The sequence below is a fragment of the Trichomycterus rosablanca genome, chromosome 3, assembly GCF_030014385.1.
Source record: "Trichomycterus rosablanca isolate fTriRos1 chromosome 3, fTriRos1.hap1, whole genome shotgun sequence".
Taxonomy (NCBI): domain Eukaryota; kingdom Metazoa; phylum Chordata; class Actinopteri; order Siluriformes; family Trichomycteridae; genus Trichomycterus; species Trichomycterus rosablanca.
The window spans coordinates 297,501-321,500 of NC_085990.1; the positions used below are offsets into that span (position 1 = coordinate 297,501).

General features: G+C 45.7%; 1 protein-coding gene across 3 annotated transcripts in view; it reads left to right on the forward strand.

The window, feature by feature from the left end:
• The window catches only part of fhod3b (formin homology 2 domain containing 3b), a 123,311-nt gene that overhangs the window by 80,031 nt on the left and 19,280 nt on the right, over positions 1-24,000 (forward strand). For 2 of the 3 annotated variants that reach the window (XM_062992355.1, XM_062992357.1), the window contains exons 6-16: positions 1,388-1,482; positions 2,377-2,488; positions 2,814-2,908; positions 3,231-3,374; positions 4,259-4,500; positions 9,816-9,935; positions 12,771-12,905; positions 14,928-14,978; positions 16,196-16,386; positions 18,465-18,935; positions 19,549-20,375. In XM_062992355.1, the coding sequence (XP_062848425.1) occupies positions 1,388-1,482; positions 2,377-2,488; positions 2,814-2,908; positions 3,231-3,374; positions 4,259-4,500; positions 9,816-9,935; positions 12,771-12,905; positions 14,928-14,978; positions 16,196-16,386; positions 18,465-18,935; positions 19,549-20,375 (2,483 nt within the window). Of the gene's footprint in view, positions 1-1,387; positions 1,483-2,376; positions 2,489-2,813; positions 2,909-3,230; positions 3,375-4,258; positions 4,501-5,981; positions 6,057-6,435; positions 6,619-9,815; positions 9,936-12,770; positions 12,906-14,927; positions 14,979-16,195; positions 16,387-18,464; positions 18,936-19,548; positions 20,376-24,000 lie in introns of all 3 variants that reach the window. The other variant, XM_062992358.1, reaches the window with a different exon arrangement.

Here is a 24,000-nt window from a genome sequence, read left to right on the forward strand (position 1 = left end):
TTTTTATTATTTATTTAATTTTTTTTATTATTATTTCATTTTAATGTATTATTTATTATTTACTGTTATTTATTTATTTATTTATTATTAATAATTATTATTATAAATTTTTTATTATTATTTATTATTTATTTATTTATTTATTTATTTATTTATTTATTATTTATTTAATTTTTTTTATTATTATTTCATTTTAATGTATTATTTATTATTTATTATTTATTTATTTATTTATTTATTTATTTATTTAGACATATTCAATTCCTCATCAAACTTGTGACCTGATTTTTGAATAAAGCGTTCACATGCACAGAAAAACACACCGTCCTCTCCATGTTCCTCTCTGTGTTCCTCTCATGTTCCTCTCTGTGTTCCTCTCCGTGTTCCTCTCATGTTCCTCTCTGTGTTCCTCTCCGTGTTCCTCTCATGTTCCTCTCTGTGTTCCTCTCCGTGTTCCTCTCATGTTCCTCTCTGTGTTCCTCTCCGTGTTCCTCTCATGTTCCTCTCTGTGTTCCTCTCCGTGTTCCTCTCATGTTCCTCTCTGTGTTCTTCACCGTGTTCCTCTCCGTGTTCCTCTCATGTTCCTCTCATGTTCCTCTCATGTTCCTCACCGTGTTCCTCTCCGTGTTCCTCTCATGTTCCTCTCATGTTCCTCTCATGTTCCTCACCGTGTTCCTCTCCGTGTTCCTCTCATGTTCCTCTCATGTTCCTCACCGTGTTCCTCTCCGTGTTCCTCACCATGTTCCTCTCATGTTCCTCTCTGTGTTCCTCACCGTGTTCCTCTCCATGTTCCTCACCGTGTTCCTCTCATGTTCCTCACCGTGTTCCTCTCCGTGTTCCTCACCGTGTTCCTCACCATGTTCCTCTCATGTTCCTCTCCGTGTTCCTCACCGTGTTCCTCTCATGTTCCTCTCTGTGTTCCTCTCCGTGTTCCTCACCGTGTTCCTCTCATGTTCCTCTCATGTTCCTCTCATGTTCCTCTCATGTTCCTCACCGTGTTCCTCTCCGTGTTCCTCACCGTGTTCCTCTCATGTTCCTCACCGTGTTCCTCTCATGTTCCTCTCATGTTCCTCTCATGTTCCTCTCTGTGTTCCTCTCCGTGTTCCTCTCCATGTTCCTCTCTGTGTTCCTCTAGAGCCTTGGACATAAACACGCCCTGAACGTCCCTGTGCCTCACTGGGATCAGTCACTCACCCCCTTTATTACTCACTTACATAAAGGTTCCTGTTAGAGTAGGAAAACCATTATGAGGTTCAGTGTAGAAACCAGAATAAGCCTACATGGACACGAGGTGATGATGTTTATCTGGTGATAGACCATGACTGATCTGGTCCTCTTAACCCATCCCCCCCCCCCCCCCCCCGTGTGTCTGTGTTTCCTCCTGCAGCTCTGGGGCAGATCATGCTGTATGTGGACGGGATGAACGGCCTGATTGGACATAACGAGACGGTTCAGTGGCTCTACACACTGGTGGGATCAAAGGTACCATTATTACCCCTGTCTATTTTATTTCTGCATTTCAGTTTAGTCATATCCAGTTCCTCTTCCTCTGCTGGAGACCCTGATGGTGTATGAGGAGGGTATATTCTCCTGACACGCCCTCCCCCCGGCATGCCCGTACTTCGGTGGATCGGTGCGTGAGGTCGGTCTCGCTCACGGAGAGTCACGCGCTGATCTCCAGGTTCCTCCACTTCTGTACAGGCGCCTCGGGCTACTAACCAGGGTCCTTACACAGCGTCCAAGACCCCGCCCACTTTTTAGTCCCGTCTTTTCCCACCCGGCAGACTAGTGGTTGCAGGCACTGCCGCTAGGAGGCGCCCAGCCGACCGGTAGCAGAGCTGAGATTCGAACAGTAGAGAAAGTGTGTATATTTATATCAAAATTAAAAGTACTGCTGGTATGTGATGAACTCACAGTGAGCAGCTTTTTTGTTTATGTTGTAGAGCTGCTGGTTTGTTGTTGTTGGATGGTAGCTTTACCCTCTGTGCTCTTTACCCTGACGTTATTATTCTTACGTGAGCGCCAGAGCCGAGAGTTTAATAAATGATCTGCTGCTCTTTCTTCTGGTTTTCTCATCATGGTCCTGACAGTTTAGCTTCTGTTAACCTGCACAGACGTCTCTGGAACAGCAATCACAAAGAGTCTCGAGTCGGATGTGGGGCATCAGGACAGGGGGGCATCGTCTGTCCCTCCTGTAGTGGGTCGACTCTCCACCACGGCGGCTTGTGTGGAAAAAGATCTCAATAACGTTTATTAGGCTTTTTATTTTCTTCCACACAGAATAAATAAGAACTGATATCAGACTGCAGTGTGTGTGTGTGTGTGTGTGTGTGTGTGAGATTACACTGAGCCGGTTTCCTGTGTGTGTTCCTGTAGTTCCGTCTGGTGGTGAAGACGGCGCTGAAGCTCCTGCTGGTGTTTGTGGAGTACACCGAGTCCAACGCTGCCCTCCTCATACAGGCTGTTAACACTGTCGACGCTAAACAAGGTAACACACACACACACACACACACACACACACACACACACCAACACACACACACACACACACATACACACACACACACACACATACACACACACCAACACACACACACACACATACACACACACACACACACACACCAACACACACACACACACCAACACACACATACACACACACTCTTACCATCAAAATGACTAGAACTCGATCTTCAGTGTATTTATTGTGCTGCTTTTTATATTTATTATTATTTAGTGAGCAGATTCAGGACCAGGGGATTTTACTCAGTTAATATTAATAATAGAACTGAAGATTATTCTGTCCGCAGCTCATAAGTCCTGGTCCAACGCGATGGAGATCCTGGATGAGAAGGACGGCGTGGACACCGAGCTGTTGGTCTATGTGATGACCCTCGTTAACAAGGTACCTGTTTGTAACGTCTCCGTTCCTTCTCACGCCACTTGAAAGACGTCTCGGCACCGAGGACACCGAGCGATGACGTGTTTCAGTTATTTTGTCCGGTTCTTCCTGCAAACACGTCTAAATGTGTGAAACAGTTCTGGTTCAAAATTGTCCTCACGTCCTCTATCGGGGACAGAGCAGGACTGCAGGCAGGCCGGTCCAGCACCCGTACTCTCTGTAACGTGTGCAGCGTGCGGTTCTATCAGCTGGTGATGAACGATGTTGAAATGAAGTTGAGCAGGACAGAACATGAAATATTGTGTATAATTTATCTCGTGTGTAGACGCTGGCAGGACTTCCAGATCAGGATTCCTTCTACGATGTGGTGGATCATTTGGAGGAGCAGGGCATCGAGACCATCGCCAAGCGGCACCTCAGCAGGAAGGGAACCGACCTGGACCTGCTGGAGCAGTTCAACATCTACGAGGTCAGCAAGCACCCAGAGAAAGTCTAGATTTCTAGATCTCTGTAGATCTGTAGATCTGTAGACCACTGTGGATCCCAGTAGATCTCTGTAGATCTGTAGAGCTCTGTGGATCCCCGTAGATCTCTGTAGATCTGTAGAGCTTTGTGGATCCCAGTAGATCTCTGTACATCTGTAAAGCATTGTGGATCCCAGTAGATCTCTGTAGATCTGTAGAGCTTTGTGGATTTCAGTACATCTCTGTAGATCTGTAGGTCTCTGTGGATCCCAGTAGATCTCTGTAGACCTGTAGAGTTTTGTGGATCCCAGTAGATCTCTGTAGATCTGTAGGTCTCTGTGGATCCCAGTAGATCTCTGTAGATCTGTAGGTCTCTGTGGATCCCAGTAGATCTCTGTAGATCTGTAGGTCTCTGTGGATCCCAGTAGATCTCTGTAGAGCTCTGTGGATCCCAGTAGATCTCTGTGGATCCCAGTTGATCTCTGTAGATCTGTAGAGCTCTGTGGATCCCAGTAGATCTCTGTAGATATGTAGGTCTCTGTGGATCCCTCAGGCTAAATTCTGCTTTTGTAATGATCTCCTCAACATTCTGACCTGAATAATTTTAGAAATATGTGGACTGTGCACTAAAATCAAGTCTGTGCTAGAAAACCAACAAATTAGTTTAAAATTTTACTGATTCTGCCGAGAAAAAGTTTGAAGATGAAACAGTCGTACCAGAAAAAGGACTTTTGAGGCTGTATATAAAAATCATGAATATACATGAAAATCAAAAGAATGAATAAGGAATCCACTGAGGGATCTCGGGGATCTTGTTTTATACGTGTGTACATGTAAACTTGCTGTCAGTAATTAATTCTTTATTTTATTTATTTATTGTTATTTGTAGGCGACTCTTCGTCATGAGGACGGTGATGACGAGATGCAGCCGCCCCCGGTGGGCCGTAAGGACCGGCGGCGAGCCAGTGTAGGAGGCACTCTCGAGAGGCGGGGCCTAGAGCGCAGACGCAGCCGGAGACACTCACTGCAGAACGGCAAAGGCCACGCCTCCGCCCCCGCCTCGCCCTCTCACGGCCACGCCCCCAACTTCCTTCCCTTCAATGGACAAAGAGTGGAGGACGTGACTGAGAGGTGAGGAAATGGTCAGGGTCCACCAGGAGGGGTTTATTTATTATGTTAGAATATACTAACTCACCTGTAATGGCATTTATAACCACTAACTAACCCTAGTTATACTAGTTTAAAGCTTCAGTGAATAATTACGGCTTATTAATGTGGTGATACTGAAGTCAGGAGAGGGAGCTGGAGGTGATGAGATGAAGATGCTGAGACTCTGGTCGGTAGTGATGAGGACGGACTGGATCAGGGCGGAGTTTATTAGAGTTTATTAGAGTTTATTAGAGTTTATTAGAGTTTATTAGAGTTTATTAGAGTTTATTAGATTTTATTAGAGTTTATTGGAGGGCGGAGCAGGTCAGGCGTGAGGGAGGAGAGATGAGACGATCTGAGCATGTGCAGAGGAGGGATGAGAGTTTTATAGGGAGAAAGTGCTGAGGAGGTTTATGGATGGACATGTCAGTGTGTCTAACACCACAGTGTCTCACACCACAGTGTCTCACACCACAGAGTCTCACACCACAGTGTCTCACACCACAGAGTCTCACACCACAGAGTCTCACACCACAGTCTCACATCACAGAGTCTCACACCACAGTGTCTCACATCACAGTCTCACACCACAGAGTCTCACATCACAGAGTCTCACACCACAGTGTCTCACATCACACTCTCACACCGCAGTGTCTCACCACAGTGTCTCACACCACAGAGTCTCACACCACAGAGTCTCACACCACAGAGTCTCACATCACAGAGTCTCACACCACAGTGTCTCACATCACACTCTCACACCACAGTGTCTCACACCACAGAGTCTCACACCACAGTGTCTCACACCACAGTGTCTCACACCACAGAGTCTCACACCACAGTGTCTCACACCACAGTGTCTCACACCACAGAGTCTCCCACCACACAGATCTCAGTTCTGTTCTCTCCTCTGTCGTTCAGCTATCAGCTTTTTTAATTCTTCAGGTTCAGGTCTGATTCTGCTCTCATCACATTAGAATTGGATATGACTAAATCTGGGGGCATAAAAGAGAGAAAACAGAGAGTGAGAAACACGGTGAATGCAGCGATGATTAAGCTGTTGAGATGAACCACAGTGTGTGTGAGGGGTGAAGGTGATAGTTTTTGTTTTTATATCAATCACTGACTGTAAATAATAAGATGTTTAAACGTACGATGGTCTCAGCACTCTCCACCTCAGCCTTGTTTATTATTCTTCTATAAGACGACGGTTCCTCGGTGGTTCTTTTCTCTGACAGAAGCTTTAATCTGAGTTCTTCATGTTTGGACGTGACTAACCCGTTGTGATGATCTAACCTGACCTTCTGTCTCTCCTCTTTGTGTTGGTTGTCTGTTCAGTACGTGTCGTGACGTCGTCTCTCATTTCATCTGTGTGTAAACTTTCTTCTCTTTCCTCTGTCCTGCTCATCTCCTCGTTCACTCGTTACTCCGCCCGTCCCTCGAACCCTCCACTATAACCACAGAGAGGAGGAGAAGGAGGACGAGGAGGACGAGGAGGAACCACAGAAAGCAGAACTCTGTCCTCGGGGATCTGACAGGTACTTCTAGACCAGGCTGTCAGAGTTCCGCGCTCTAGATTTAGTCACGCTTGTGTGCTGTTTCCTTCCAGAGCTCACTAACAGTCAGTGATTGGCCTAGCGCATTATTTCATGGTGCCACACCCTCTTACGCAACCCTGTGCTGAGCTTTTCTGTCATCTTATAGCTGGATGGCGCCGCCTGTAGCGATGAGAGACGAGGCTTCTAGCTTGTGTTTGCCCTTTAGATGTGTGGTCGGCCTGATCCCCGGCGCCGCCCGTTCAGAAGCTCAGGACGCGGCCTGTCTGGGGAGCCCGGTCGTCCGCCGACCGCCCGTGTCCACCGCTCCTCCGACTCCTGATCCGGGCCCCTGTGTTTTGTCTTCCTGGGCTTCCGTCAGGTCTCTGAGCGGCCTGATGTCCAGGGGTTCATCCGTCACCTCGTCTGCCTCCAGCTCCCCCGGTGAAGAACCCCTGCCCCCGATCCCTCCCCTCTCCTCCCCCGTGCCCCCCTCCTGCCCCCCAGACTCCGACCGGGTGCCGTCGGGAGAGCAGACGGGCCGAGATGCAGAAAAGCGCCTCAGGTAGAGCGACTGCACGTTCCGAACCCTCATCGCTGAGACATGCCTACACTTCTGCATGGAGGCTTTGGAATTCCAGGGAATTTTGCAGGAATGAATTATCAGTGATTAAAGTGATAATAACAGATAAACATCGTCTAAACTCATCACTCAGATAGAAATGAAATTAAATGTGTCATGGCTTAATAAAAAACACAAAAAAAACAGCTAGATGTTCCACTGACACCAAAACCTGATTCCGTCTGTAAAGTCTGATGGTGGGAGCATCGTTCCTGCTTTGTTTCCTTATTACCTGGAGACAGGGTGGTGCTGCATCATCTAAACCTGTGTTCCAAAATCCTAACATCTCAAATCCAGCAGATAAAAGAACTCCGTGTTCTTCAAAACCAGGTTCTGAACGTACAGAGCTCTGTATAATCATTCATTCATTATTTTACTGTCGCTTCATCCTGGTCAGGGTCCCATTGAGTCCATTGGGTGAAAGGCAGGAAACACCCCAGACAGGTCACAAACACACTGACTGCATGTTTTGGACTTGTGGGGAAAAACCCACACAGACAAAGGAAGAACATGCAAAACTTCACACAGAAATGACCCGGACTGCTCCACCTGGGAATTAAACCCAGAATCTTCAGTGCTTCAGTACTACCCACAAAGACGCCCATCTGTACATCAATAATCAATCTTAAAAAACAATCATGTTAATAACAGTGTGTTCAGGTAGAAAAGGTTTCTGTTATTATGACTTATAATATTTAAATAATAATAATAATAATAATAATAACACATAATGATAATAAAAGTAAAACTCCATGAAATTCCAAAGCGGATGATAAATTGTGTTTGTTCAGTTTTTTTGCGGCTGCTTTTATTTAATCAACATGAATAAAAACGTTCCTCACAAAATATTTATAATAATAACATTAAAACCACCTCCTTGTTTCTACACTCACTGTCCATGTTATCAGCTCCACTTACCATATAGAAGCACTTTGTAGTTCTACAATTACTGACTGTAGTCCATCTGTTTCTCTACATGCTTTGTTACCCCCTTTCACCCTGTTCTTCAATGGTCAGGACCCCCACAGGACCCCCACAGAGCAGGTATTATTTAGGTGGTGGATGATTCTCAGCACTGCAGTGACACTGACATGGTGGTGGTGTGTTAGTGTGTGTTGTGCTGGTATGAGTGGATCAGACACAGCAGCGCTGCTGGAGTTTTTAAACACCTCACTGTCACAGCTGGACTGAGAATAGTCCACCAACCAAAAACATCCAGCCAACAGCGCCCCGTGTGCAGCGTCCTGTGACCACTGATGAAGGTCTAGAAGATGAGCGACTCAAACAGCAGCAATAGATGAGCGATCGTCTCTGACTTTACATCTACAAGGTGGACCGACTAGGTAGGAGTGACTAATAGAGTGGACAGTGAGTGGACACGGTATTTAAAAACTCCAGCAGCGCTGCTGTGTCTGATCCACTCATACCAGCACAACACACACTAACACACCAGCACCATGTCAGTGTCACTGCAGTGCTGAGAATCATCCACCACCTAAATAATACCTGCTCTGTGGGGGTCCTGACCATTGAAGAGGGGGCTAACAAAGCATGCAGAGAAACAGATGGACTACAGTCAGTAATTGTAGAACTACAAAGTGCTTCTATATGGTAAGTGGAGCTGATAACATGGACAGTGAGTTTTAATGTTATGGCTGATGGTGTATTTTCTCTGTTTACATCATTATAAAGTGCAGATGAATCAGCTGTAGATTCGTGTCGCTCAGAGAAAAGTAAAATAAATGAAATATGAGGATCAGGAGGTTTTAAACACGTCTGTATATTATTAATAATAATAAATAAATAAATGTAATTTATAATGATTTAATAAATAAATAAATAACTGATTGCTGTTAGATCAATGCTCGTGTTTCTGAACTCTCGACTCTTCAGTGTTTTACTGTTGATGTAAATGTGAGTGACGGTGGAACCATGTGGAGACTCTCAGACCGACTGAGTACACACGGAAACCTCTTCTCTTTAGCATGTTCTCTTCAGCATGTTCTTCTTAGCATGTTCTCTTCAGCATGTTCTTCTTAGCATGTTCTCTTCAGCATGTTCTCTTCAGTATGTTCTCCTCATTAGTTTTTGAGGCTACGCTGCCAAATAAAGTGAATGAAGCTTCTCCTCACTGTCTTCAACAGACGATTAAAGACCTTCAGCAGATCTGTACTAAACACTGAACCTGAACTAACCTGAACTAACCTGAACTAACTAACCTGCTTTAGCAAAACACCTGAACTTTTTCAGTAGATCTGTATGTTATGTAAATTAAACATTTACTGATGAAGCTCTTCTGGACGTCGTTCTGGATAAAAACTTCTGTTACGTGCTGAACATGTAAACGTCTTTATAAAGCAGCTTTATGTTTATAATGTCAGTATGTAGTACAATCAGAAATCCATTAGAACATTTCAGTTCCTCCTTAGTTCCTCCTCAGTTCCTCCTCAGTTCTTCCTCAGTTCCACCTCAGTTCCTCCTCAGTTCTTCCTCAGTTCCTCCAAGTTCCACCTCAGTTCCACCTCGGTTCTTCCTTAGTTCCTCCTCAGTTCCTACTCAGCTTTTATTTCCCTCTAAGGTTTTTGATCTTTATTGATCAGACTGAAGCTTTAGTTCATTTCTCTGTAGAATTAATTCTGTTCTCTCACACACTCGTTCTCCCTCGTTTGCTTCCAGGATCACGTCTCCTGTGGGCAGGTAAGTGTTTCCTGCAGGGTTCAGAGACACACACACACACCTGTAGGTTTAATATGAAACTAGTACTTAGAACTAGTTAGTACCACAGTACCTGAGTACCTGAGGGTCCATGATGGACGTGATGATGCTGCAATAAATAATCAACAGCATGGAGGAGAAAATCGTTCCATCATTACTTCTCCCACTGCATCAACTCAGAGCTGGTGAAACCCAGCAAACTCAGAAGGTCCTGATGCTGTTATTGCTTGGTGCTGCTGTATTGATTATTGAGGTTGTTGATCAGCTGTCCGTGTATTTATGATTTCTTTTTGATGGCTGCATTTTTTTTACTTCCCTCCATACGTAAAGAAAATTGTGTGTGTGTGTGTGTGTGTGTGTGTGTGTGTGTGAGAGTGTGTGTCTGTTACTGACTGACATTGGTTTTATGTATCGTCTGTATTTAGCAGGCAGACTGGTTACACTGGTTCCTTCCCTGGCAGGACAGCGGGGGTGTTGAGCGCCCCCTCAACCCCCCTCACCCGCTTTTCATCTACAGGAGGGTCACCTGAGAGCAAACCTGACAGGTAACACCACGCCCCCCTACACATCCGGATTCATATTATATTACATTCAGGATCCTACAGTCGGTCTGGAAATGATTCAATATCACTGCGTACAGGTCACCAGTTCATCACACACACACACTCACACACACACAATATCACTGCGTACAGGTCACCAGTTCATCACACACACACACACACACAATATCACTGCGTACAGGTCACCAGTTCATCACACACACACTCACACACACAATATCACTGCGTACAGGTCACCAGTTCATCACACACACACACTCACACACACAATATCACTGCGTACAGGTCACCAGTTCATCACACACACACACTCACACACACAATATCACTGCGTACAGGTCACCAGTTCATCACACACACACACTCACACACACAATATCACTGCGTACAGGTCACCAGTTCATCACACACACACACTCACACACACAATATCACTGCGTACAGGTCACCAGTTCATCACACACACACACTCACACACACAATATTACTGCGTACAGGTCACCAGTTCATCACACACACACACACACACACACACAATATCACTGCGTACAGGTCACCAGTTCATCACACACACACACACACACACACAATATCACTGCGTACAGGTCACCAGTTCATCACACACACACACTCACACACACAATATCACTGCGTACAGGTCACCAGTTCATCACACACACACACACACACACACACACACACAATATCACTGCGTACAGGTCACCAGTTCATCACACACACACACTCACACACACAATATCACTGCGTACAGGTCACCAGTTCATCACACACACACACTCACACACACAATATCACTGCGTACAGGTCACCAGTTCATCACACACTCACACACACAATATCACTGCGTACAGGTCACCAGTTCATCACACACACACACTCACACACACAATATCACTGCGTACAGGTCACCAGTTCATCACACACTCACACACACAATATCACTGCGTACAGGTCACCAGTTCATCACACACACACACTCACACACACAATATCACTGCATACAGGTCACCAGTTCATCACACACTCACACACACAATATCACTGCGTACAGGTCACCAGTTCATCACACACACACACTCACACACACACACTCACACACACAATATCACTGCGTACAGGTCACCAGTTCATCACACACACACACAATATCACTGCGTACAGGTCACCAGTTCATCACACACACACACTCACACACACAATATCACTGCGTACAGGTCACCAGTTCATCACACACACACACTCACACACACAATATCACTGCGTACAGGTCACCAGTTCATCAAACACACACACTCACACACACAATATCACTGCGTACAGGTCACCAGTTCATCACACACACACACTCACACACACAATATCACTGCGTACAGGTCACCAGTTCATCACACACACACACTCACACACACAATATCACTGCGTACAGGTCACCAGTTCATCACACACACACACTCACACACACAATATCACTGCGTACAGGTCACCAGTTCATCACACACACACACTCACACACACAATATCACTGCGTACAGGTCACCAGTTCATCACACACACACACTCACACACACAATATCACTGCGTACAGGTCACCAGTTCATCACACACACACACACACAATATCACTGCGTACAGGTCACCAGTTCATCACACACACACACTCACACACACAATATCACTGCGTACAGGTCACCAGTTCATCACACACACACACTCACACACACAATATCACTGCGTACAGGTCACCAGTTCATCACACACACACACTCACACACACAATATCACTGCGTACAGGTCACCAGTTCATCACACACACACACTCACACACACAATATCACTGCGTACAGGTCACCAGTTCATCACACACACACACTAACACACACAATATCACTGCGTACAGGTCACCAGTTCATCACACACACACACTCACACACACAATATCACTGCGTACAGGTCACCAGTTCATCACACACACACACTCACACACACAATATCACTGCGTACAGGTCACCAGTTCATCACACACACACACTAACACACACAATATCACTGCGTACAGGTCACCAGTTCATCACACACACACTCACACACACAATATCACTGCGTACAGGTCACCAGTTCATCACACACACACACTCACACACACAATATCACTGCGTACAGGTCACCAGTTCATCACACACACACACTCACACACACAATATCACTGCGTACAGGTCACCAGTTCATCACACACACACACTCACACACACAATATCACTGCGTACAGGTCACCAGTTCATCACACACACACTCACACACACAATATCACTGCGTACAGGTCACCAGTTCATCACACACACACACTCACACACACAATATCACTGCGTACAGGTCACCAGTTCATCACACACACACACACACACACACAATATCACTGCGTACAGGTCACCAGTTCATCACACACACACACACACACACACACAATATCACTGCGTACAGGTCACCAGTTCATCACACACACACACTCACACACACAATATCACTGCGTACAGGTCACCAGTTCATCACACACACACACTCACACACACAATATCACTGCGTACAGGTCACCAGTTCATCAAACACACACACACACACACACACACACACACACACACACACACACACACACACACAGACACAGTAGGGTGCAAAAATGCAATATTGTGCAAAGATACAAGTGATACAGTCATGGTGTTGGGGTTAATGTCATGTTGATGTGAGGTTAATGTGTGAGGTTAATGTGGTGTTGATGTGATGTTGGTGTCGGGGTTAAAGGTCGCCTCTGGGAGGTTTACTGTCCTCGTCGTACCGGCAGCACCAGGAGTCTCTGTGTGCAGAGCGAGAGCGGCGACGCCTGGAGAGAGAGGAACGACTACAGAGGATCGAACGAGAGGAGAGAACAAGATACAGGTGTGTGTTTATTATACACACACACACACACACACAGAAACGCACACACACACACACAGAAACGCGCACACACACACACACACAGAAACACACACAGAAACACACAGACACACACAGAAACACACACACACATAAACACACACATAAACACACACACACACACACACACACACAGAAACACACACACACACACACCTACACACACAGAAACACAGACACACCACACAGAAACACACACACACAGAAACACACACAGAAACACACAGACACACACACACAGAAACACAGACACACACAGAAACACACAGACACACACAGAAACACACACAGAAACACACACACACACACATAGAAACACAGACACACACAGAAACACACACACACAGAAACACACACAGAAACACACACACACAGAAACACACACAGAAACACACACACACACACACACACACAGAAACGCACACACACACACACACACAGAAACACAGACACACACAGAAACACACACACACAGAAACACACACAGAAACACACACACACAGAAACACAGACACACACAGAAACACACACACACAGACACACACACAGAAACACACACAGAAACGCACACACACACACACACATAGAAACACAGACACACACAGAAACACACACACACAGAAACACACACAGAAACACACACACACACACAGAAACACAGACACACACAGAAACACACAGACACACACAGAAACACACACACACACACACACAGAAACACACACACACACACACAAACGCACACACACACACACACATAGAAACACAGACACACACAGAAACACACACACACAGAAACACACACAGACACACACAGAAACACACAGACACACACAGAAACACACACACACAGAAACACAGACACACACAGAAACACACACACACAGAAACACACACAGAAACACACACACACACAGAAACACACACACACAGAAACACACACACACAGAAACACACACAGAAACACACACACACAGAAACACACACACACAGAAACACAGACACACACAGAAACACAGACACACACAGAAACACACACACACACAGAAACACACACACACACAGAAACACACACACACAGAAACACACACACACAGAAACACAGACACACACAGAAACACACACACACACAGAAACACACACACACAGAAACACACACACACAGAAACACAGACACACACAGAAACACACACAGAAACACACACACACAGAAACACACACACACAGAAACACAGACACACACAGAAACACAGACACACACAGAAACACACACACACAGAAACACACACACACACAGAAACACACACACACAGAAACACACACACACAGAAACACAGACACACACAGAAACACACACACACAGAAACACACACACACAGAAACACACACACACAGAAACACAGACACACACAGAAACACAGACACACACAGAAACACACACACACAGAAACACACACACACACAGAAACACACACACACAGAAACACAGACACACACAGAAACACACACACACAGAAACACACACACACAGAAACACACACACACAGAAACACAGACACACACAGAAACACACACACACAGAAACACACACACACACAGAAACACACACACACAGAAATACACACACACAGAAACACACACACACACAGAAACACACACACAGAAACACACACACACACAGAAACACAGACACACACAGAAACACAGACACACACAGAAACACACACACACAGAAACACACACACACAGAAACACACAGAAACACACACACATAAATACACACACACACACACACACACAGAAACACACACACACAGAAACACACACAGAAACACACACACATAAATACACACACACACTGAAACACACACACACATACAGACTAATTTGGGGCCAAATCATGTGTGTATATATAATGTATATAATGTATATAATGTATATATCATGATGTTGGTTTGTTGTGGTTGTTTTTGTTGGTTCCAGTCGAGACTGTGTGGAGAAGCGAGAGGAGGCCAGACATGCTCGTGAGGAGAGGTACGACACGCCCCCTAAATATGATCTAGTATCTCAGTCTCGTACATCCTGCACTGTAAACACTACTAACCCCCCCCCCCCACCGCCGTCTAAACTCCTTATATCACAGACGTCTGGTTAGAGGATCAGACGGGTCGGTTAACGACACCTCAGATAAATGATAAAAGATGATCGAGTCTGAATGGTTGTGGATCCGGGCGGGTCGTGGCAGATTCATACATTGTCCAATTAACATTGAAGTTCATCCAGGGCAGGTCCGAATGAACCAAAAACATCCAGCCAACAGCGCCCCGTGGGTAGCGTCCTGTGAGCACTGATGAAGGTCTAGAAGATGAGCGACTCAAACAGCAGCAATAGATGAGCGATCGTCTCTGACTTTACATCTACAAGGTGGACCGACTAGGTAGGAGTGTCTAATAGAGTGGACGGTGAGTGGACACGGTGTTTAAAAACTCCAGCAGCGCTGCTGTGTCTGATCCACTCATACCAGCACAACACACACTAACACACCACCACCATGTCAGTGTCACTGCAGTGCTGAGAATCATCCACCACCTAAATAATACCTGCTCTGTGGTGGTCCTGACCATTAAAGATCAGCATGAAAGGGGCTAACAAAGCATGTAGAGAAACAGATGGACTACAGTCAGTAATTGTAGAACTACAAAATGCTTCTATATGGTAAGTGGAGCTGATAAAATGGAAGTGAGTGTAGAAACAAGGATTTAATGTTATGGCTCATTGGTGTATATAACCAATAAAAATGCTCTTCTATTGTATTTCTCTCTACGCTCCCTCTGCTGGTCAAACATGGTAACGCAGAAGCACACGACAGCCTGACTCGCTGCCAAATTCATCCAGCAGCCACGTTACAGCTTCTAATGAATGGAAAACCACTTTGGGTTAATGATACTGGGAGAAGACCAGTGTTTTATGGACTTTTATGGTCACTAGCTGTGGTCAGTTATAATAACTAACAACAAATTACAGGATCATTCAACATTAACATTAATAAATAACATTACAGAGTTTTTACACAGATTCATGAATTATCTGAGGTACTGTACGTATATTTTTGACTTAGCAGATTTCAGTAGAATTTTCGTCCCATACAGATGAATGTAAAAGTTTGAACGGTACTCGTGCTAATAGCGGTTCTCCCGCGGTTCTCTCATGGTTCTCCCGCGGTTCTCTCACGGTTCTGTTTGTGCTTGTAGGTACAGCGAGGTGGAGCGCGTGGCGGCGGAGGAGTACAAGAAGGAGCGAGTAGCATCGGTACCGAGGGGTCGTACCGAAATCACCCTGAATCTGAGTCCACGCTCCTCCAGCAGCCCCCGCCCTCCCACAGTCACCTCCTCCACGGAGTCTCAGGAGAGGAGACGCCCCCTCCACGCCCACGCTGCTCCAGGTACGCTTCACCTAAAATCAATAATACACAAAACATACATACGTACCGGCGCTCATTACCAGTGTGTTTTAACTCGTCCAGGGTTTACACACGTTTACGGGTCACATCTTTTAAACATGTCCAGTTCCCATGCCGTGAATTTGGTGCAGTTGATGTTTAAGTTGTTTGTTAGCTGTGTCTCCTCGTCTCAGTTATTCACATATAAATGGTTCCATTTTATCCGATTATTTTATTTTATTTATTAACTTTTTTTTATTCGACCCTTCACTGCTGACTGAGGACGCCTCTCAACTGACATGCGCCCTCTCCGGCACGTACAGTCAGTACAGACTGCATTTTTCACCTGCACGAGTCGAGTTCATACACCGACGGGCACCGTGTATGGAGGGCCACACCCCCATCAGCATTATTCCTCAGCCCTGTGCTGGCGTCATCAGTCAGCCAGCAGGGGCTGCAGTCGCACCAGTTATGAGGATCTATGATCCGACTCTCTACCCTCTAACCCTGAACAACAGCCAAGGGCAGTGATAGCTCAGTGGTTAAGGTACTGGACTAGTAAACAGAAGGTTGCCGGTTCAAGCCCCGCCACCACCAAGTTGCCACTGTTGGGTCCCTGAGCAAGGCCCTTAACCCTCAATTGCTCATCGTGTTCAGCTCATTGTGTAAGTCGCTTTGGAGAAAAGCGTATGCTGAAAATGTAAATGCAGCTGTTTTGTAAAAGAGAGTCGCTGGTCGAGCGGGTGAGGCGTGTAACGGCTTCATTTAAGCTCTGAATTCAGATTTTAATCTCTTACAGTCGGGTGCTGTATTCATCATACTGCCAAAATTATTGGGACACCAGTTTTAATTCTGAATTGTAGATGTTTAGGCCCTTTTGAAGGATGCTTTAAAGTGACCCTACAAATGGCTGCTGTGAGCGGACCCACCCAGAGAGTGTGGAGATGAGGTGGAGAAGGTCTCGTTTCTTAATGAACCCTAAATTCAGTCCTATACAATTCTCATGCAAATTTACTGGCATGGCCAAAAGTTTTGGGACGTTCGAGTTCTAGTTCTAGTTCATATATTAAGGAAATATTTTGCTTCCAACTGTGCAGCAACAGTTTAGGGAAGATCATTTCCTGTCATACAAATGCTGTCATGTTTTGACTGAACGGCACAAATTCCCACACACACACAGAAACACTCTCTCTCACACACACACACAGAAACACTCTCTCACACACACACACAAACAAATATACACAAACAAAACACACACACAGAAAAACACACACACAGAAATACTCTCTCACACACACAAACAAATATACACACACAAAACACACACACAGAAACACACACACACACAGAAAAAAACACACACACACAGAAACACTCTCTCACACACACAAACAAATATACACACACAAAACACACACACATAGAAACACACACACAGAAACACACACACAGAAAAACACACACACACAGAAACACACACACACAGAAACACACACACACACACACACAGAAACAAATACACACACAGAAACACACACACAGAAAAAAACACACACACACACACAGAAACACACACACAGAAAAACACACACACACACACAAACAAATACACACACACAGAAAGACACACACACACACACAGAAACACTCTCACACACACACACACAAACAAACACACACACACAGAAACGTTTCCAAATATGGGCGTGGAAATGCAGGAATTTGGTGCAGTTGAGCGGCGCAGGGAAATGAGACGGCGTGCCGTTAGAAGATGAAAGCGAGCAGGTCGGACGGTGGCGATGAGGAAATGATAGCGAGCAGCCGTGCAGCGTTTCCTGCTGCAGTTCCAGAACCTCAAAGGAACCAGAATAATAATTATAATGATTATAATGGTTCTAACGACCTGCTCAGAACTCCTGGCAACCCAGAAACAAACACCACCTCGTTTTACTCCGAATTACTTCATTATTTACTGCTGATTACTGCAGACAGGATGTAAGTTTTGAAGGTTACCTGCTCTGTAGAACGTAGACGTGGAGGTTCTAATCCTACGTTCTTCACGTGTTCTTTATGTTCAGAAGCCGAGCCGGAACCGAGCCGGGCCGAGCCTCCCATCACGTCTCCCGCTGTGCCTGAGGAGGAGCAGAGACCCGTGGATGAGCAGGACATCACTCTGTCTCTCCTACAACCTGAGACGGAGGTGAAAGAGGAGCTGGAGGCAGGAGAGGATGCTGATGGAGAGAAGAGAGAAGAGCAGGAGGTGGAACCAGATGAAGACGTGAACCTGAATGACTCTGAGAGGGAAGAGGAACGTACGGAGACGGAAGCGTCGGAGGACGGGACGGGGACGGAACTGGACGTTGAGGAATGTGAGAAGGAGCAGGTCGTAGAGAGAGAGGCGGAGGAGACCACGGCACTCAGCGAGAAGGAACGACAGAACGAAGAACTGAACGAGAAGGACAACTGCTCGGCCTCCAGCATCTCCTCAGCCAGCAGCACCCTGGAGAGAGAGGAGCGTGAGGAGAAACGTCTCAACCACAACGACTCCGGTAAGAACAACAAACCTGCTGAGGAGTCGAGATCAGAACTCACGTCTTCCTCAATCATCTCAGATCAGAACCCACGTCTCACTCAATCATCTCAGATCATCTCAGATCTAAACCCACATCTCACTCAGTCATCTCAGATCATCTCAGATCTAAACCCACATCTCACTCAGTCATCTCAGATAATCTCAGATCTAAACCCACATCTCACTCAATCATCTCAGATCATCTCAGATCATCTCAGATCTAAACCCACATCTCACTCAGTCATCTCAGATCATCTCAGATCTAAACCCACATCTCACTCAATCATCTCAGATCATCTCAGATCTAAACCCACACCTCTCAGATCATCTCAGATAATCTCAGATCAAAACTCACGTCTCACTCGATCATCTCAGATCATCTCAGATCTAAACCCACATCTCACTCAATCATCTCAGATCATCTCAGATCTAAACCCACACCTCACTCAGATCATCTCAGATCTAAACTCACGTCTCACTCGATCATCTCAGATCATCTCAGAAAGGTTCCTGTCGAGCTTCAGCAGGTGTTTGAGATGTTCTGGTGGACAGTGATTGTACGTGACTCAGATTTTGCTTCTCTCTCTCAGGTCAGTGGTCTGAATGCATGAAGTCTGCAGAGACGAGCGAGCAGTGCGGCCTCAACAGCAGGCGCTTCATGTTGGACATGCTCTATTCCCACAACAGCAGGCCTGCAGAGCGTGAGGAGAAGGAGAGCGAGAAGCAGAACCAGGAGGAGTCCGAGCGTACAGACAAGGACTCGTCTCTGGACGGCCACGCCCGGCAGCAGGAGAGTGAGGAGAACGTGAAGAACCTGACGGATAACCAGGGTAACGTTCGCTCGGTGGCGGAGAAGTTCGCCGACCTGATAAAGGGCCGAGTCGAGACCGCTGAGAAGGAAAAAGCGCCGCCGGCCGCACCCCCTAAGAAGGAGTCGGACCACATTTGGGACCAGCTGATGGCCAGTCCGCGAGAACTTCGCATCAAGGAGATGGACTTCACCGACCTGGGGGAGGACGACGACGTGGACGTTTTGGATGCGGGGAATATTATGAGGTCAAATGACCACACGGTACCGCCTCCCCCTCCCCCGTACATACCAAACCTCCCACCTCCACCTCCTTTGTTTTGTTGCCCACCTCCTCCTCCAGTGCCGGGTGGGATGTTACCCCCGCCGCCGCCCTCGGTGCCCTCGATGCCACCTCCTCAGCCCGGTCGAGGAGAACCTCTGTTTCAGAAGAAGAGGAAAACCATCCGACTGTTCTGGTCAGAGGTTCGACCCTCAGACTGGCAGTACAGCAGCAACCAGAAACGCTGCCGGGAGTCACTGTGGTCCAAACTGGAACCGGTCAAGCTGGACACGTCCAAATTGGAGCACCTGTTCGAGTCCAAGTCCAAAGAGCTTCCTGTTACAAAGGTGAGCAGGAGCTTTAATCAACCACCGATCGTTAGAGATCCATAATTATCTGTGATCTTTTCATTACTGCTTATTTAAAATGGGTCGTTTATCCAGATGTGTTTGTACCACAGCAAAAACTCTACTGGGGTAAGAAAAGGTTTTAAATCTTTTGTGTGGGCGCTCGGGTGGCACAGCAGTTAAACACACCAGCACACCAGCACACCAGAGCTCCGGAATGAACTAGAACATCAACAACAACTTCAGCACCCAGCCACACACATGCTGTCATCTTTTGTACCACTGAACGGGCACAAATTCCCACACACACACTCACTTTATTTAAAGTCCTGTGAGAAGCTCCTCAGAGAAGCGGCCGTTGTTCTAAAATGATCACACAGACGGTCAGTCTGTTTGTTTTGGAGATGGGATGTCCGACAAGCTCACGGTCAGGCGTCCGAATACTTTTGGCCACCTGAAGAGTATGTGAAGTTACAACGACAGCACCTATACCAGTGGACAGAGGGAGGGAGGGAGGGCGGTAGGGATTCCTCATAACTGCTGCGGTTACGCCCTCTGCTGGCTGATCGATGGTGCGTGACTCTCTGTACGCGATACGGATCTCCATATGTACCTGGTTCGAGCAGGTGAAACGAAGTGGTCGGTACTGCACACGTGTCGGAGGAGGGGGCGTGGGTTAGTCTGTTTTACAACCACTTTAACCTGGTCAGGGTCACGGTGGGTCACGGTGGGTACAATTCACACCCCGGACTGGTCACTAGTCTTTGTACTGTGGGAGGAAACCGGAGCACCCGGAGGAAACCCACACAGACACGGGGAGAACATGCAAACTCCACACAGAAAGGACCTGGATCGTTCCACCTGGGAATCGAACCCAGGACCTTCTTGCTGTGAGGGGACAGTGCTACCCACCGAGCCCCCGTGCCGCCCTTTAAGGTGTTTTAATTCTGATTAATCCTAAGATCATGCAGTGATGGTGTGTGTTTGTGTCTCAGTGTGTGGTGATGATTGTTTTCCTGTCTCTCCCTCCTCTCTCTCGGTCTCTCTCTCTTTGTTTTCCTGTCTCTCTCTCTCGGTCTCTGTGAGTTTGGCAGTGATGGAGCTCCGTCTCGCCTCTCCTGTTCCAGAAATATCCTCCATCAGAGTTTATAAATAGGCCTCAGGTGCTGGCGTGTGTTTCCAGCAGCCTGCGTTTAGCGTAGCTCCCGCCGGCGCTCCTATCTCAGGAAGCCACGTCGCTGCTAATTACCCACATGAAAGAAATTCCATTCCTCTGGGTTTGAAGGTAGTCTGCAGTGAGCAGCACTGGAAATATTTGATAATCTGGGCTGGGAAACGCTAGATGAACATCAGAGTGAACCGCCGAGCTCGTGCAAACACATAATCAGAACCGAGTGGAGCGGCGCTGCCTGGACATGTGCTTCTGATGGGGACAGTTTAACTCTGCCACGGTCCAGAGTCCAAAATATTATAACGTAATAATAACGCAGGGATGGAACTCGCTTCCACACGCCGAGCTGCACGCTGGCACTGATTTACCCACGACCTGAGTGTGTAAAAACAAATCAAACCTGCAGCAGTTTAGTGCAGGCGTCTCTGCAGCTCTGCAGGGTTTAATATATCAGCTTTATTTTACATGTTTATTTAAATTAATGTGAAATTCTGTCTGTTTTAACTAAGAAATCTGTTACTGGTGGAATCTTCCACTCTCCTACAAGCACACCGACAGGAGTGTATACGAGTGTTTATTATTTCCTGTGTTATCACATTCAGTCTCTGTGTGAGACGGTCGGTTCGATCCTTTCTACAGACAATCCAGTCTGAGCTCCTTCATTAAGGGTTTTTCCACCACGTGTGGCAGTAATGAGATACAGTAACATCAACACCATCAACACCGACAACATTATCAACACCATCACCACCATAAACACCATCAACATTATCAACACCATCACCACCATAAACACCATCAACATTATCAACACCATCACCACCATAAACACCATCAACATTATCAACACCATCACCACCATAAACACCATAAACACTATCAACACCATCACCACCATAAACACCATAAACACCATCAACATTATCAACACCATCACCACCATAAACACCATCAACATTATCAACACCATCACCACCATAAACACCATAAACACCATAAACACTATCAACACCATCACCACCATAAACACCATCAACATTATCAACACCATCACCACCATAAACACCATCAACATTATCAACACCATCACCACCATAAACACCATCAACATTATCAACACCATCACCACCATAAACACCATCAACATTATCAACACCATCACCACCATAAACACCATAAACACTATCAACACCATCACCACCATAAACACCATAAACACCATCAACATTATCAACACCATCACCACCATAAACACCATCAACATTATCAACACCATCACCACCATAAACACCATAAACACTATCAACACCATCACCACCATAAACACCATCAACATTATCAACACCATCACCACCATAAACACCATCAACATTATCAACACCATCACCACCATAAACACCATCAACATTATCAACACCATCACCACCATAAACACCATCAACATTATCAACACCATCACCACCATAAACACCATAAACACTATCAACACCATAAACACAATCAACACCATAAACACTATAAACACCGTCAACACTATAAACACCATAAATACCAACACTATAAACACCGTCAACACTATAAACACCATAAATACCAACACTATTAACACCGTCAACACTATAAACACCATAAATACCAACACTATAAACACCGTCAACACTATAAACACCATAAATACCAACACTATAAACACCGTCAACACTATAAACACCATAAACATTGTCAACACTATAAACACATAAATACCAACACTATAAACACCGTAAACACTATAAACACCATAAACATTGTCAACACTATAAACACCATAAATACCAACACTATAAACACCGTCAACACTATAAACATTATAAATACCAACACTATAAACACCGTCAACACTATAAACACCATAAACATTGTCAACACTATAAACACCATAAATACCAACACTATAAACACCGTAAACACTATAAACACCATAAACACCATCAACACTATAAACACCATAAATACCAACACTATAAACACCGTCAACACTATAAACACAAGCAACACCATAAATACCATCAACACCATAAATACCATAAATACCAACACAATAAACACCGTCAACACTATAAACACAAGCAACACCATAAACACTATCACCACCATAAACACCATAAATACCAACACTATAAACACCATCAACACTATAAACACAAGCAACACCATAAATACCATCAACACCATAAACACCATCAATACCATCAACACCATAAACACTATCAACACCATAAACACTATCAACACCATAAACACTATCAACACCATAAACACTATCAACACCATTAACACTATTAACACTGTCAACACCATCAACACCGTTGCTCGTTCAGTAATCAGAGTTCGGTTTTACTTCTGCAGACAGAACACCATCGTCTCCAGGTCCTGATTCATCCAGACCTCCACTCTTCACTGCTGGATTGATTA